The sequence below is a fragment of the Oncorhynchus gorbuscha genome, linkage group LG12 (genome assembly GCF_021184085.1).
Source record: "Oncorhynchus gorbuscha isolate QuinsamMale2020 ecotype Even-year linkage group LG12, OgorEven_v1.0, whole genome shotgun sequence".
Classification (NCBI taxonomy): Eukaryota; Metazoa; Chordata; class Actinopteri; order Salmoniformes; family Salmonidae; genus Oncorhynchus; species Oncorhynchus gorbuscha.
This window is the reverse complement of record NC_060184.1, coordinates 16,982,930-17,000,883: the sequence shown is the minus strand read 5'-3', so window position 1 is coordinate 17,000,883 and position 17,954 is coordinate 16,982,930. Positions and strand designations below refer to the sequence as shown.

The 17,954-nt window shown below is 42.2% G+C and overlaps 1 protein-coding gene across 1 annotated transcript; it reads right to left on the bottom strand.

Annotated features, from left to right (window-relative positions):
- Positions 1-1,734: 1,734 nt before the first annotated feature.
- On the bottom strand, positions 1,735-17,649 carry LOC123991581 (grainyhead-like protein 1 homolog). The gene is made up of 14 exons (XM_046293208.1): positions 17,522-17,649; positions 16,027-16,100; positions 15,518-15,878; positions 14,636-14,718; positions 13,535-13,691; positions 13,035-13,146; positions 12,837-12,931; positions 11,821-12,058; positions 10,628-10,752; positions 8,033-8,061; positions 7,738-7,823; positions 3,191-3,276; positions 2,773-2,837; positions 1,735-2,596 (listed from the first exon to the last, which is right to left on the bottom strand). Exons 1-14 carry the CDS (start codon positions 17,579-17,581, stop codon positions 2,482-2,484), a joined length of 1,686 nt encoding a protein of 561 aa, XP_046149164.1. The 5' UTR covers positions 17,582-17,649; the 3' UTR covers positions 1,735-2,481.
- Positions 17,650-17,954: the final 305 nt, after the last annotated feature.

Genomic DNA, 17,954 nt, shown 5'->3' with positions numbered 1-17,954 from the left:
TATTATTTGACCATGCTGGTCATTTATGAACATTTGAACATCTTGGTCATGTTCTGTTATAATCTCTACCTGGCACAGCCAGAAGAGGACTGGCCACCCCACATAGCCCGGTTCCTCTCTAGGTTTCTTCCTAGGTTTTGGCCTTTCTAGGGAGTTTTTCCTAGCCACCGTGCTTTTACACCTGCATTGTTTGCTGTTTGGGGTTTTAGGCTGGGTTTCTGTACAGCACTTTGAGATATCAGCTGATGTACGAAGGGCTATATAAATAAATTTGATTTGATTTGATTTGATCGGTGGCGGCTAGAAAGCCGGTGACGTCGACCGCCGAAACGCCGCCCGAACAAGGAGAGGGAACAACTTCAGTGGAAGTCGTGACACACACCTACTCATTCAAGGATTTTTTTCTTTATTTTTACTATTTTCTACATTGTAGAATAATAGTGAAGACATAAAAACTATGAAATAACACATATGGAATCATGCAGTAACCAAAAAAGTGTTAAACAAGTCAAAACATGTTTTATATTTTAGATTCTCCAAAGTAGCTTTCCCAACATTCTTGAAGGAGTTCCCACATATGCTGAGCACTTGTCCGCTGCTTTTCCTTCACTCTGTGGTCCAACTCATCCCAAACCATTTTAATTGGGTTGAGGTCGGGTGATTGTGCAGGCCAGGTCATCTGATGCAGCACTCCTTAACTCTCCTTCTTGGTCAAATAGGCCTTAAAGCCTGGAGGTGTGTTTTGGGTGATTGTACTGTTGAAAAACAAATGATAGTCCCACTAAGCTCAAAACAGATGGGGTGGCGAATCGCTGCAGAATGCTGCGGTAGCCATGCTGGTTAAGTGTGCCTTGAATTCTAAATAAATCAGACAGTGTCACCAGCAAAGCACCCCCACACCATCTCACCTCCTCCTCCTTCACCGTGGGAACCACACATGCAGAGATCATCCGTTCACCTACTCTGCGTCTCACAAAGACACGGCAGATGGAACCAAAAATCTCAAATTTGAACTCATCAGACCAAAGGTCAGATTTCCACCGGTCTAATGTCCATTGCTTGTGTTTCTTGGCCCAAGCAAGTCTCTTCTTATTATTGGTGTCCTTTAGTAGTGGTTTCTTTGCAGCAATTCGGCCATGAAGGCCTGATTCACAAAGTCCCCTCTAAACAGATGATGTTGAGATGTCTGTTATTTGAACTCTGTGAAACATTTGGGCTGCAATTTCTGAGGCTGGTAACTAATGAGCTTATCCTCTGCAGCAGAGGTAACTGTGTCTACCTTTCCTGTGGCGGTCCTCATGAGTGCAAGTTTTATCATAGCGCTTGATGCACTTGAAGAAACTTCTTGACATTTAACTTCATGTCTTAAAGTAATGATGAACTGTCGTTTCTCTTTGCTTATTTAAACTGTTCTTGCCATAATATGGAGTTTGTCTTTTACCAAATAGGGCTATCTTCTGTATACCAGCCCTACCTTGCCACAACACAACTGATTGGCTCAAACGCATTAAGGAAATAAATTCCACAAATTAACTTTTAACAAGGCACACCTGTTAAATTAAATGCATTCCAGGTGACTACCTCATGAAGTTTGTTGAGAGAATGCCAAGAGTGGCAAAGCTGCCATCAAGGCAAAGGATGGCTACTTTGAAGAATCTAAAATATATTTTGATTTGTTTAATACTTTTTTGGTTACTACATGATTCCATTTGTGTTATTTCATCGTTTTGATGTCTTCGCTATTATTTTACAATGTAGAAAATAGTAAAAATAAAGAAAAACCCTGGAATGAGTAGGTGTGTCCAAACTTGACTGGTACTGTACTTCAAAATAATACGTAATACTTTCATACGTTAACTGGCATTCTGAAGACATCGCTGCTGTCTTGTCTGTGTATATATAGCAAAAAGGAGTTGATCAAAAACTACACATGAAAAAACGTCTAAAAAGTAGGAAAATATCATTGGCCGTTACACAATATTGTTTCCAAATGGTCCTCATCATAGTTTCATCTTGTACCGTAGCTACTGCCAAAAAGCCCCAGTAGTACGGTGTGACTCCCATCATCTGCTTGTGAAGCAATCACTCAGTCACATTTTATGTGAAAATACTTAAATGTATTTTTCTTGCCAGTGATCAAGGTAGCTATTTTGTGCAACCAACCACACCAGAAATGGCCTCATAGACACTGGCGCAGCAGAAAGGCAGAACTCATGAAAATATCTTGTTTTCCTTTTAGAAGTCTGTTACAGTTGTGTAAACAGGTGACTAATCCTACGGTTGTGTCCCTCAGCTGCCGGGGTCAACATGTGTTCCACCTACAAGGGTCTGCCCCTGGAGGCCCATGACAACAGACTCCACTCCCCCTGACCAGGGTTGTGTTCATATTCACTAGGTAGAAAAAGGACCAAATAAGAAACGCTAATTTTCACTTTCCGTTGCAAAAAGTTGTGCCCTGATGAATACTTCCCTTGTCCGGACTCAGATCTCAGTCAGTGTCAGCAGCATTCCCCCCCCCACCTCTTCTATGTTGATCTGGAAGGCATCCTCGTTGGAGTAATGCTTGATGATGTTATCGTCCATATGGACTAAGATCCTACAGGACAGGAGAAGTGATTTACTTATCTTCAGACTGTTGTTTATTCTATAAACAAGTTACAGATTATTTACATTGGAGTGCGTCCCAAATGGCACCCTTTTCCATAGTGGACTACATAGGAAATGGGGTGCAATTTGAGATGAATACTTTAATCCCAGTGACACCAGTCTTACCCTTTTTTGCACCTCTTGTAGACTTTCCCCATTTTTTCAAGCGGCAGCTCGTATTTATCGGTTACCTAGAGATGTGATGGGAAAAAACATGGGAAACCCCCTATGTGAACTGGGTGCAAATCGGCCTTAGACAATACAATCCATTCCATTGAATGTCACTGTGGATGCCTGTGTGCATTCTCTGACAAGTGACTACTTCCTGACGGACACAAACAGGAAACAAATCCCTCTTCCTGTGACACTGGGTCTGTGTCCCAAATTACACCCTATTCCCCATAGTGCACTCTACACACACAGCTATATCTGCTTAGCTATTATTTAACTTTGCCTGTTGAAAATGTTCTCCCGAGTTATATACACACACTTAGTCATCAAAAAATAAATTTTGAGCAAAATAGAACACAACAAATGTACTCACAGCCTCCAGTAGTCCTGCCAGAGTGGGCGTCTTCAGCATCAGAGCATCAAACACCTCCTCTGTCTCCTTACGGACATAAAGCAGCACTAGAGGAATGTAGTGCAAGGAAACAAACTATCAGATACCGCACCAAAAGATACCACACCAACCCCCACAGTGTAGAGGAGAGGTAGTCAGATTCCACACCAACCCCCACAGTGTAGAGGAGAGGTAGTCAGATTCCACACCAACCCCCACAGTGTAGAGGAGAGGTAGTCAGATTCCACACCAACCCCCACAGTGTAGAGGAGAGGTAGTCAGATTCCACACCAACCCCCACAGTGTAGAGGAGAGGTAGTCAGATTCCACACCAACCCCCACAGTGTAGAGGAGAGATAGTCAGATACCACACCAACCTCCACAGTTTAGGGGAGAGTTTAGATGTCCGCATGCATATCAAGAAGCTGATTAAATGTCATGATCATTACATAGGTGCACCTTGTGCTGGGGACAAAAAGGTCACTAAAATGTGCAGTTGTGTCACACAACACAATGCCACAGATGTCTCAAGTTTTGAGAGAGCGTGCAACTGGCATACTGACTGACGGAATGTCCACCAGAGCTATTGCCAGAGAATTAAATGTTAATTATTTCTCTACCATAAGCCGCCTACAACCTTGTTTTAAAGAATTTGGAGGTACGTCAAACCGGCCTCATAACCGAAGACCACGTGTATGGCGTCGTGTTAACGAGCAGTTTGCTGATGTCAACCTTGTGAACAGAGTGCCCCATGGTGGCGGCGGGGTTATGGTATGGGCAGACATAAGCTACGAACAGACAAAACAATTGCCTTTTATCAATGGAAAGTTGAATGCACAGAGATACCGCGACCAACCCCCACAGTTTAGGGGAGAGTTAAGATGTCCGCATGTATATCAAGAAGCTGATTAAATGGCATGATCATTACATACAGTTGAAGTTGGAAGTTTACATACACTTAGGTTCAAATTTGTTTTTCAACCATTCCACAAATTTCTTGTTAACAAACTATAGTTTTGGCAAGTCGGTTAGGACATATACTTTGTGCATGACACAAGTCATTTTTCCAACAATTGTTTACAGACAGATTATTTAATTGTATCACAATTCCAGTGGGTCAGAAGTTTACATACACTAAGTTGACTGTGCCTTTAAACAGCTTGGAAAATTCCAAAAAATGTCATGGCTTTAGAAGCTTCTGTTAGGCTATGTGACATCATTTGAGTCAATTGGAGGTGTACCTGTGGATGTATATCAAGGCCAACCTTCAAACTTAGTGCCTCTTTGCTTGACATCATTGGAAAATCAAAAGAAATCAGCCAAGATCTCCACAAGTCTGGTTTATCCTTGGGAGCAATGTCCAAATGCCTGAAGGTACCACGTTCATCTGTACAAACAATAGTACGCAAGTATAAACACCATGGGACCACGCAGCCGTCATGCCGCTCAGGAAGAAGACGCATTCTGTCTCCTAGAGATGAAGGTACTTTGGTTGGAAAAGTACAAATAAATTCCAGAACAACAGCAAAGGACCCTGTGAAGATACTGGAGGAAACAGGTACAGAAGTATCTATATCCACAGTAAAACGAGTCCTATATTGACAAAACCTGAAAGGCCGCTCAGCAAGGAAGAAGGCACGGCTCCAAAACCGACGAAACAAGCCAGACTACGTTTTGCAACTGCACATGGCGACAAAGATCGTACTCTGTGAAGAAATGTCCTCTGGTCTGATGAAACAAAATTAGAACTGTTTGGCCATAATGACCATCGTTATGTTTGGAGGAAAAAGGGGGAGGCTTGCAAGCCGAAGAACACCATACCAACCGCAAAGCATGGGGATGGCAGCATCATGTTGTAGGGGTGCTTTGCTGCAGGACGGACAGGTGCAATTCACAAAATAGATTGCATCATGAGGATGGAACATTATGTGGATAAATTGAAGCAACATCTCAAGACATCAGTCAGGAAGTTAAAGCTTGGTCGCAAATGGGTTTTCCAAATGGACAATGACCCCAAGCATATTTCCAAAGTTGTGGCAAAATGGCTTAAGGACATCAAAGTCAAGGTATTGGAGTGGCCAATACAAAGCCCTGACCTCAATCCTTCAGACAATTTGTTGGCAGAACTGAAAAAGCATGTGTGAGCAAGGAGGCCTACAAACCTGACTCAGTTACACCAGCTCTGTCAGGAGGAATGTGGCTAAAATTCACCCAACTTAATGTGGGAAGCTTGTGGAAGGCTACCCGAAACATTCAACCCAAGTTAAACAATTTAAAGTCAATGCTACCAAATACTAATTGAGTGCATGTAAACTTCTGACCCACTGGGAATGTGATGAAATAAATAAAAGCTGAAATAAATCATTTTCTCTACTATTATACTGACATTTCACATTCTTAAAATAAAGTGGTGATCCTAACTGACCTAAGACAGTTTAAAAAAAACTTGGATTAAATGTAGGGAATTGTGAGAAACTGAGTTTATGATGGCCACTGGCACGCTGGAGAAGTGTGGATGTAAGACCTGTGGGTGTCGTGTGGGCGAGAGGTTTGCTGATGTCAATGTTGTGAACAGAGTGCCCCATGGTGGCAGTGGGGTTATGGTATGGGCAGGCATAAACTACAGAGAAGAAACACAATTTAAAAAATTTGATGGCAATTTGAATGCACAAAGATACTGAGATCCTGAGGCCCATTGTCGTGCCATTCATCCGCCGCCATCACCTCATGTTTCAGCATGAGCATTAACCCCATATTAAAAGGATCTGTAAGCAATTCCTGGAAGCTGAAAATGTCCCAGTTCTTCCATGACCTGTATTCTCACCAGACATGTCACCCATTGAGCATGTTTGGGATGCTCTGGATCACGTGTACGACAGCATGTTCCAGCTCCCGCCAATATTCAGCAACTTCGCACAGTCATTGAAGAAGACTGGGACAACATTCCACAGGCTCAAATAAACAGCCTGACATTGTTGAGGCATCTGTATTCCCAGTCGTGTGAAACCCTTATATTAGGGCCTAATGACTGATATGAACTGTAAATCAGTGAAATCTTAGAAATTGTTGCATGTTGCATTTTTGTTCATTGTAGTTCATGTAGAATTGGACGATTAAGATCTCCTCGGCAAAAACGTAAAAATGTACGACAGATTTTTTTATTTATCTTAGATTAATTCAGACTATTTTGAGGAAGTGTATACCGAATATGGCGTCTCAAAATTGTTCAAGCGAAAGTCTTTTTAGGGTATATGTGAGGACAATCGTTCGGTTCGCCTAGCCGAATTCAACTAGGTGCCTACCAAAGCATGCAGAAGCCTTTAGTAAGATACTACTACACCAACCCAGTCAAATACTACCACACCAACCCAGTCAAATACTACCACACCAACCCCCACAGTGTGAGGGAGAGGTGCCATAGACAGTGGTACCTGAGAAACAAAAAGAGGGAAGAATCCACACAAAGGTGTTTTTTTAGACATGGGGTGTGAGACCGTTTCACACATTGACCTACTGTGTGAGTTTCTCTCTCAGTCAAGTCACTGAGTTATGATGTACTACAGTATTGCCCTAATATTCTGCTAGGTGATGTTTCCATGGTTTTAGTGTGTATTCATGCTGAAACAACTGCCACCCTCATCAGATATCATAAATATAGTAAAACTCAGTTAAGATGGACTGTGTCTGAAATTGTGCCCTATTCCCTATACAGTGTACTACTTTTGACCAGAATTCAGGACAGGAGGCCATTTCGGAGACACCCCTGGACCCCTGTTAAAGGGTAATTCCACCACTTTATAACCTCATAAACTGAGAAAAGGCTGGGCCAGTGACTGACTGTAGTTGCTCTTTACTCTTTTCACACTGGTGTCTTGGGAATTGGCAGTGAGCCTAGTCAGAAATAGACTAGTCTGAGACAGACCACGCCAAACGGCGAACAACCCCTAATCATTCTGAGAACAGCCACCACAAACACGTGAGTGGGAAAACCAATCCCGTTTGGACTACATGTCATGATCATATTCCACTTGGAAAACAAACCGTGTGTGTTGTGCTTTCTCCATCTAAGGGGAAGGGGAGGGCAGGGCTTTGGAAGCCATGTGGCCTGTGTTTACATGCAGTCAGCTGAACTGCGTGGGAGCAGCCTGAGCAACAGCAGCCTGAGCAACAGCAGCCTGAGCAACAGCAGCCTGAGCAACAGCAGCCTGAGCAACAGCAGCCTGAGAAACAGCAGCCAGAGTAACAGCAGCCAGAGTAACAGCAGCCTGAGCAACAGCAGCCTGAGCAACAGCAGCCTGAGCAACAGCAGCCTGAGCAACAGCAGCCTGGGCAACAGCAGCCTGGGCAACAGCAGCCTGAGCAACAGCAGCCTGAGTAACAGCAGCCTGAGTAACACTACAGTGCAGCCAGACAGAGAGCATTTCTCTCTCTTGCTCTATAATTCTCTTTCTCTGTATTATGCCTTCTCTTCACTGTATTTATTTCTCTTGAATACACACTGTCGGCAAACATATCTCAATATAATGTACCTTTCTCTGGTCCGTCCCGCCTTGCTTTCTTGTGATGAGCCAACTCAAAGTCCTCATCACAGTGAAGTAGTCTCTTCTGCCCCAAGCTGCAACCAGACAAACACAACACATATGACTAGTTACATTTTAGTCATTAAGATCACTAGTTACTATAATGAGAATAAAAGACTATGAAAAAGGCACATTGAGTGAATGAATCACTTATTATGGGTATCAAATTGTTTACATTTATAGGCACTTTTAGCATCTTTCACTAAATATTACAGTAAGTATACAATATAACAATTTTACTCACCTATCCTCACCGTCATCTGATAGGCTTGCCTGATAAAGAGAAAAATAAATCAGTTGAGTGGGCTATTTGTTCAGTTGCTATTGTCCCAAGCAAACTACAGTCCACTGAAACTCTGCAGTCTGTGTAGCACTAGCATCCCTATAGCCCCTCACTTAGAGGTGATGTTTCTTTGTGTTCCTGTCTCAACGTTTGTCTGAAATGTTTAAAAAAAACATATATATGACATTCTCTTATGCATTTAAAATGTACCTCACACACGTTTAAAATCAAATACAATTTATTTGTCAAATGCTTCGTAAACAACTAACAGATTTATAGGGAAATGCTTCCTTATGGGTCCTTTTCCAACAATGCAGAGTTTAAAAATACAGAATACCAGCATGAAAAAATAACATAACATTTCAACTAAGTACTGTATGGAAATTAATCAGCAGTATTATGATGGGTTCCCATGCATGCAACACAGTGGCGGTCAGTGCCGTTTCAGATGAGGGAGGGCGATTTTGTTTTCATGAGCATGGCCTTATATCTATTACAGCATATTGGATGATTGTCGTTCATATTCCATTCGCCCAGTTAAATGTAACAGTGATAGGCTTAGGCTACTACATGATACTCAAATTTTCCTTATACCCATCATGAGGTTGCTACAACCCAGCCTATGAATGAAAGTTTGCAACGTAGGTGCACACAGGTCGAGAGACAAATTTGATGTGACAGACAGTGACACATGGACAGACAGTAAAATTCAATACCGCCTTGCACACTCTTGCCTGCATCTAGCTAATATAGTCCAACAGCTGCAAACGAGAGTTTCAATTGGACAAATTCAGGTATGTTTATCTCCGTTTTGTTCCGTTTGCTTCGCTTTAAAAAAGCGTTTTTCAACAGAATTGACGGAATGAATACACTCCTGATCACATTTAAACACAGTTCAGTTTCATAGCAGCCACATTGTATTCCTTCTCACATCTATGTGCTCTCCTCCTTTCACCTCTTCCCTTCGCTTGTGGACTTCAATACACAACACATCAGCTGTATGTGACCAGGTGAAAAAACATTTCCAAGCCAAACCATTACACATGGCCTTAATGGTTGTCACCATATTAGCTAAATTAACATCATAGTCAGCATAGCTAATAGAACTAACACGTTAGTAAACCCGCTACAATCATACATTAACGTTACACTGTACAGTCAGTAAGCTGTTACACCAGCGGACCCGATGGGAATAAATTGGTAAAACCAAAAGCTTACCTTGACTTGGAAGAGTTCCAGTGATGTGTTGGATAGACATAGTCAGCTAGCTAACATAGCATCCCTCTGTTTGAGCCTATTGTTTGAGTAGGCTAAAGTAACTAGCTGCATTTACTAGCTAAGTAAGTGAAACTGAAAAAAAAACATATTTCTCTTGCTTCTCCTTAATTTAGGATGTAATAGTTCAAAACTATTCAACAATTTTTTTTCTCTTTGAGTCAACTACTCATCACATGTTATGCAATGCCCTGACCATAGCGAGCCCTTGTTTCTCTATGGTGTAGTAGGTCAGGGCACGACTGGGTGTATTCTAGTTTATTATTTCTATGTTGTGTTCTAGTTTATTTTTCTTTGTTGGTGATTTGTATGATTTCCAATTAGAGGCAGCTGGTAATCGTTGTCTCGAATTGGGGATCATATTTAGGTGGGGGTTTTCGCCACCTGTGTTTGTGGGATATTATTTTGTGTATGTGCACCACACAGTCACGTTTCATTGTTAATTTATTGTTTTTGCTAAGTTTCACTTTATAATAAATATGTGGAACTCTAACATCCACTGCGCCTTGGTCCGTCTCTCCACACGTACGTGACAAGGACATCCTCCGGAAGTTGACATAATTAATGTGTAAGTCTATGGAAGGGGGTTAGAACCATGAGTCTCCTAGGTTTTGTATTGAAGTCAATGTACCCAGAGGAGGACGGAAGCTAGCTGTCCTTTGGCTACACCATGGTGCTACCCCACAGAGTGCTGTTGGGGCTACTGTAGACCTTCCTTGGAAAAACAGTGTGTTTTAATCAAATATTTGGTGACGTGAATATATTTAGCATAGTTATAGCTAGGATAACTTTTTAAATTTTATTTACTATTACTATTTTATTTACTATTTATGAAATTCACTAAGGAGGATGGTCCTCCCCTTCCTCCTCTGAGGAGCCTCCACTGATCAAATCAAATGTATTTATATAGCCCTTCGTACATCAGCTGATATCTCAAAGTGCTGTACAGAAACCCAAAACCCCAAACAGCAAGCAATGCAGGTGCACCTGATGCAACCAGGTGTCTATTTGTTATATCCTGGAAAATGTAGTTCGGTCCTAGCAATGGCCAAAAACAAATGGTACCTAGAGACTGTCAGTTTGGCGATATGCTACAGTGAAACATGGTTGCAATCCAGTTTCTTTCCCAAAGTTCAAGTTTTTCCAGAAATCCCAGTCGGAGGACTCCCTCCCTGCTTATTCCCTCTTGATTCCAGGAACGGTCCAACTGGTATTTCTAAAAAACCTGGGAACCTTGGGAAAGAGTCCTGCAACCCTAAACATAGGCATCGCTGGACTTACATGGTGGTGCTGGGTGCTGGGGAAGTGGACCTCTGGGATGAAGAGAACTGGCTGGGAGTCCATGTCACTCATGGCTTTGAACGATGCTATGGCCACATGCTTCAGCTGCAGAGGGTCTTCCACATCTGTGGCAGGACAGCAGGGAGAGATAGAGGGTCGTCACTAGCTTCTATAGCCAAGTCATAGACCCCGCCCATTTCTCAAAAGTATCTTCTTAGAATTCTATTTTAAACCTAACCCTAACCACACTGCCAACTTTATGCCTAACCTTAAATTAAGCTAATTTCTGTAGCCAATTTTGACTTTGTGCCTGTGGAATCTGACTTTGTGGCTGTGGAGGCATTATCAAGTGCTTGTCAAATAGTGAATGAGTCACTGACGTAGCAGGACTCAAATCATCATTAGAGTCGCATCATGTAGGCTTACAATGTACTAAAAATCAAAACATATAGCTCAACATTTGTAGAACAGTAAAGTTATATTAATAACTCTAAATGAAATGAATACCTATTTATTTGTTAACGCTCATCACAGATAGCTGCATGTGCGCACTTCCTCAAATCGTTTGGAGAAAATATCCTTTCTATTTTATTCAGCTTTGTTCAATTGTATTCTTCATACTATAAAATAATACCACGGAATTCTAAGCAAATCTTGTTTGCTAAATGAACTAGTGTAGCCTACAGCCATTTGGCATAGCCAGATCAGGACCTAAATAAAATAAGGAAAACTCAGTATGCTATTCTGTTCTTCTGAAATAGACATTTTCTTCATATCATGCTTCTTTAGACCGGTCTAAAATAAATACTGGATATATTGTGAAGGAGGACGGCTCTATTACATGGATTTACTAGACTTTTTAAAATGTAGATCTTCCAAAGGTCTACATCAGTGACTTGTTGGCTTTGTGTGGAAGCCAGGATATGCTAAATGTGTTTATGTTAATTAACGGTCAATTACTGTGAGACCGACAGTTATTTGTTTGACAATCACCAGCTGATGAAATGTAGTTCCTTTCAAGTAATTTTTTTCTACCTATGCAGTTTTGCCTTGATACTGTTGCCCTGGCTTAATTTTTAGGGGTTAGTTGTGAAGAGGCTTTTGTGAAGCACACTGGCATACTGATATTTTTTGGGGGGGTGATTGATGAACTGATTGATTAATCGATTGGTTGTTTCAGGTGATGTACTCACAGGCTGCCGTTGTCGCCTGTCTCCTTCCCTTCCTGTAAGGCTGCTTCCTTTCCTCATCTCGGATCTTCCTCTCGGCACCTTTGTCACAGAACACCTTAATCATGCAGTAGGCTCTGTGTACTAGCTTGTGACCACGGCTCCCAAAGCTGTAGGTGTCAATCTGGAGGTTGAGAGGAAGGCCCCTCACTCCCTTCTGAGGGGAGAAGTCTGTACTTAGACAGTTCACAGACACAAACACCTGAGGGGGCAGCGATAAAGGCACATGAGAATTTAAATTCAAAAAGCTTTCTGTCCATCCAAAAGCATTGCATAAAAGCACCAATAATGCCATAAAAATACGCAACAAATTGAGTCATAAGACAGAAAATGTTTAATTAATTAAATAAACATTTGAATAAACAGTTCTGATGCACATTTCTGGGTTCAAGACAACTCCGGAAATCTCCAAACTGACTTCAGTGCGTTCAAGTCAAATGAACTCGGGGTCATCCAAAATCGGAATTACAAGTTGGAAACTTGGACATCATGCTAGAGCTCCGACCTGAAGATCACTGACATCACCGATTTTTGCCAGAGTGAGGTAGTTTTTTTTCTAGTTCCCAATTGTCTTGAATGCACTATATTTCCATATGACATTTCTGTCATGCAGGCAGAAAGAAATCAAGGTACAAAATTGTAGTCTCTACATACAAAGTGTGGTCCTGGGTAGTTTCAAAGTATTGTGTATGATTGATTTAGTTGTATATGTTTCCCCCAGCTGGTGACTGTTTGTAACTACATTTGTTTTGTATTACAAAACATTGTCCGAAATTTGTCTCAAATCTGGTATGATAAAGTTGTCCCTAGACGCTGACCTTGGGGCAGTTCAGCATTTCCCACACTACTGGTTAAGGTCAAGATTGGGGGAGGGGAGAGGAAGCTGATCTGTACCTAGGGGTAACTTTACCCCCAGAGCCCAAACCTTCACTTGAAGATTTCTGCTGCCACTATAAAGACATGATATTGGCATTTTTTACCCGTGGCTCGTCCTTTGTGTCCCATGTGAAAGAGATGGCATTGTAGGCGATCTCCTCAATATTGCCGATCGTATTGAATCGCTCTTTATAGTCAGCTGGGATGAACAAACAGGGAAGACAACAGTACTGTTTACACACTAACAATTAATGTTTACATACTGATTTTGAGGACATGTGTGGGTGTGTGTGACCCCTCACCAATATCAATGCAACGCTGCTTGGCTGTGTGCTGTCTGCTGTGCCAGTACTTCCAGTATTTGAGCTGGTCCTCTGTGAGCTTCTCCTCTCCAAACACAAGCATCACCACACTCTGAAATATACAGTCAGCTCTACATTACAAACACACACCACCAAGACCTAAAACACAAAAACAACATTTAGAGCAAAACATGTATACTCTATTCCCAAAACTGTACAGAGGACAAGAAAGAGGGGTCGACCCAGAAACACTTGGTAGTCCAGTCAGAGACGACTGAGAGCAGCCTCAACTGGTGAAACCTGGACAAACTTGACCCGAACCGAGTGAGGACATTTGTCAATGGCCTTAAGTCAAGTAAGGCCTTCCCAAAACATATTTGGCAAACCTAGAGACACAGTAGATAGAATAGGGGACACAGAGAGACGGGGACAGAGAGAGAGACAGAGAGACTAGAAGATAAAACAAACCAATAAAAGAGATAGATTAGAGATGCTCATACCCGGACTTCTCCACTGAGATGAGATTGGAGCGGGGTGCCCCCTAGTGCTCTCAAGGTGATGGGGTAGAACTGGGCCTTGTTCAGGTAGCTCATCTGGCCACTGCGGTTCTTGGTCCAGAGGGACTGGGGAGCCTCCAGCATGTACTCAAAGTGTTGACTGAAAGAGAGAGGGAGAGAATATTCGTTGAGTCAGTAACAAAAGGTCGCTGGTTCGAATCACCGAGCCAGCAAGGTGGAAAAATCTGCCATTCTGCCTTTGACGTGGACGTCGATTAAGGCAGCCCCCCCTGATTCAGAAGGGCTGGGTTAAATGCAGAAGAAACATTTTGGTTTAATGCATTCAGTTGCACAACTGACTAAGTATCCCCTTTTCCCTATATCCTAATATCTCAGCTAGTGACTATAAAAGCATTTTTGAAAGTGAATATTTGATAGGCAGAAAGAAAACTTAAAGGTGCAATATGCAGAAATCGCACTACCAATTTCTGGTTGCTAAAACAAGCAATGCATAACGTAGAGCAGGGCTCTTAACCCCGTTCCTGGAGTGCTACCATCCTGTAGGTTTTCGCTCCAACCCTAATCTAGCATAACTGATTCTAATAATTAGCTGGTTGATAAACTGAATCAGGTTAGTTACAACTGGGGCTGGATCGAAAACCAACAGGAGGGTAGTTCTCCAGTAACAGGGTTGGAGAGCCCTGGTGAAGAGAATCGTTGTACCATCTAAACCGCTGTGAAATGTCTTTTCAAAAACACCAAATATTGCATTTTCAGCTGTTTTGAAGCTGTTTGAAGCTGGTGTACAAAACCGAACACAAAAGGGAAGCATAGAAATAGTGTGTATAGAACAGGTCTACCGCTTCTAAGACTTGCTTTCAATTAGTGACAGGTCTATTACTCACATGTCTATGTGAATTTGGTCAGATCACCCAAAAAGTGACATATTGCAGCTTTGTATTAAGGTAAGACTTAAGATAAGGTTTGATTAGAGATAGTTTCAGTGAGGTTAAGGTATTTTCTGCTGGTTCAATATACCCTGACTGTATAAAAAAAAAAAACACTGAGTGACTGTCCCTATCACATTTTGACTGAGAACGTTACCTTGCTGTGGAGCTGTAGTAAGGGTATCCACCAGGAGGGATGGAGGTCATACGTAGCTGGACCTCTTCAGAGGGAGGGAAGACCTGTGGGTCACAACAACACAATCCAGGGGAACATCAGTACCAGGAAAATAGGTAATGTCTCAAATGGCACCCTATTCTCTTTATAGTGCACTATTTATTTCCCCTTATAGGGCTCTGGTCAAAAGTAGTGCACATTAAAGGGAATAGGGTGCCATTTGGGACGCACCCATAATAATTTGTGTAGGTGACCATTACATATTACCAGTTGTGGAAAAAGTACCCAATTCTCATACTCAGCCTGCCACATTTTCTAGTTTTTTTTATTTACAGATAGCCAGGGGCACGCTACAACACTCAGACATCATTTACAAACAAAGCATGTGTTTAGTGAGTCCACCAGATTAGAGGCAGTAGGGATGACCAAGCATGTTCTCCTGATAAGTATGTCAATTAGACAATTTTCCTGTACTGCTGAGCATTCAAAATGTAACAAGTACGTTTGGGTGTCAGGGAAAATATATGGAGTAAAAAGTACATAACTTTCTTTAGGAATGTAGTGAAGTAAAATTAAAAGTAGTGAAAAATATAAATAGTAATGTACAGATATCCGAAAAAAAGTACTTCAAAGTATTTTTTACACCACTGCATATTACACTACAACGCGTAGATCGATTAAAATATGGATGATGCCTCATTGGCTCCATGTAGCTAAGTGAATAGGCTGTCTCACAGGCTTGTTACTTTTACTTTCAATGAAGCCTGGGTGTAAGTTACACAGCTCCATGAGGGGTTCGTGCTGCTCAGTGTAAAATTGTGCTCTCGTTCTATCTGGTTCTGTAGTAAACGTATGAGACCCTACCTCATTGGATCTGTCCTTGTAGGACTTTGTGTAGGTGGAGTCAGGGGTGAGGCTCCGGGCTCTGGGGCTGTACTGGCTGAGGTGGCGACTGAAGGCCATGCCATCCGACTGGGAACCGTGGGGACCAGAAGGGGTGCAAACGGGGAAGGAGTGCAGGGCCTGGGTCCCCTCTGGGCTGAGGGAGTAGGGGGGAGGGCTGGAGGTGGTGGAGATGCAGACTATGGAGTTTGAGGCTGGGTAGAGAGCCTGGGTTTTGTCCCCCCGGCTGGGTTGGCTGCTGCCCTGGGCCGCGGTGTTGCGATGGACGGTCCTCAGAGTTGTCATGGCCAGGGGGGAATCTTGGAATGGCACCACGAAGTTCCTGAGAAGGAGATGATCAGAGTAAAGGTCATCTCAGAACACAGCTTTCTTTACTTCAAAACACTTTCTCAATTTACAGTAAATAACAAGTAAACTATGCCAAGTCATAACTGAATAAAAACATTATAATAACTAAGGAGATTCATTACATATTGTTTGGATCAGCATCGCCCACAATAACTTCTGTTTTGGGCTGTCCAGTCGTTCTCTTGTCTTGTGGCACCTAGAAGAGTAGTATAATACATTGTCACACCTATATACATCTATGGCGGTACTTAAAATACCTTTATAGTATAGTAGTTATGTAGTAGTAGATATGAGGTAGGTAACTAGTAGTAGTGTAGTAGATATGTAGTAGGTATGTAGTAGTAAAGTAGCTATGTAGTAGTACAGTATGTACAGTTGAAGTCGGAAGTTTACATACATTCAATTAGTATTTGGTAGCATTGCCTTTACATTGTTTAACTTGGGACAAACGTTTCGGGTAGGCTTCCACAAGCTTCCCACAATAAGTTGGGTGAATTCTGGCCCATTCCTCCTAACTCAGGTTTGTATGCCTCCTTGCTCGCACACACTTTTTCAGTTCTGCCAACAAATTGTCTATATGGTTGAAGTCAGGGCTTTGTGATGGCCACTCCAATACCTTGACTTTGTTGTCCTTAAGCCATTTTGCCCTAACTTTGAAAGTATGCTTGGGGTCATTGTCCATTTGGAAGACCCATTTGCGACCAAGCTTTAACTTCCTGACTGATGTCTTGAGATGTTGCTTCAATATATCCACATAATTTTCCTTCCACATAATGCCATCTATTTTGTGAAATGCACCAGTCCCTCCTGCAGCAAAGCACCCCCACAACATGATGCTGCCACCCCGTGCTACACGGTTGGGATGGTGACCTTCATCTTGCAAGCCTCCCCCTTTTTCCTCCAAACATAACGATTGTCATTATGGCCAACAGTTCTATTTTTGTTTCATCAGACCAGAGGACATTTCTCCAAAAAGTATTTGATTTGCACTTTTCGCACCAAAGTACATTCATCTCTAGGAGACAGAATACGTCTCCTTCCTTAATGTATTATGGCTGCGTGGTCCCATGGTGTTTATACTTGCATACTATTGTTTGTACAGATGAAGGTGGTACCTTCAGGCATTTGGAAATTGCTCCCATGGATGAACCAGACTTGTGGAGGTCTACAATTTTTTTTCTGAGATCTTGGCTAATTTCTTTTGATTTTCACATGATGTCAAGCAAAGAGGCACTGAGTTTGAAGGTAGGCCTTGAAATATATCCACAGGTACACCTCCAATTGACTCAAATGGTGTCAATTAGCCTATCAGAAGCTTCTAAAGCCATGACATCAGTTTCTGGAATTTTCCAAGCTGTTTAAAGGCACAGTCAACTTAGTGTATGTAAACTTCTGACCCACTGGAATTGTGATACGGTGAATTTTAAGGGAAATAATCTGTCTGTAAACAATTGCTAGAAAAAGGACTTGTGTTATGCACAAAGTAGATGTCCAAAACTATAGTTTGTTAACAATAAATTTGTGGTGTGATTGAAAAACGAGTTTTAATGACTCCAACCTAAGTGTATGTAATCTTCCGACTTCAACTGTATGTAGTAGTAAGCATATATGAGGTACCTTATAGTAGTTGTAGAGGAGAGCATTGGCACTGTCCTCATCTCCGTTGATGTGCATCATGGCCTTGGAGGCGGCGGTCAGGGGGTTCCCTAGGAAGGCCCTCCAGTCCTCGTCATCCTCCGTGAGTGCCTGCCGCACAGTGAGACCGGCCACCACTGCATGACGCCTCATTCTGGAACACCAGAACGCCTCTCTTTCTGCACAGTGAGACAGCCCGACATTAAGTTCAGATTCAGAACGCCTCTCTTTCTGCACAGTGAGACAGCCCGACATTAAGTTCAGATTCAGAACTCCCCACTTTCTGCACAGTGGGGCATCCAAGTTCAGATTCAGAAGCCTCTCTTTTGCACAGTGAGAACCCAGATTGCCTCTCTTTCTGCACATTGGTTCAGATTAATGTAAACATTAAGGATTCAGAACTCCCCACTTTAGC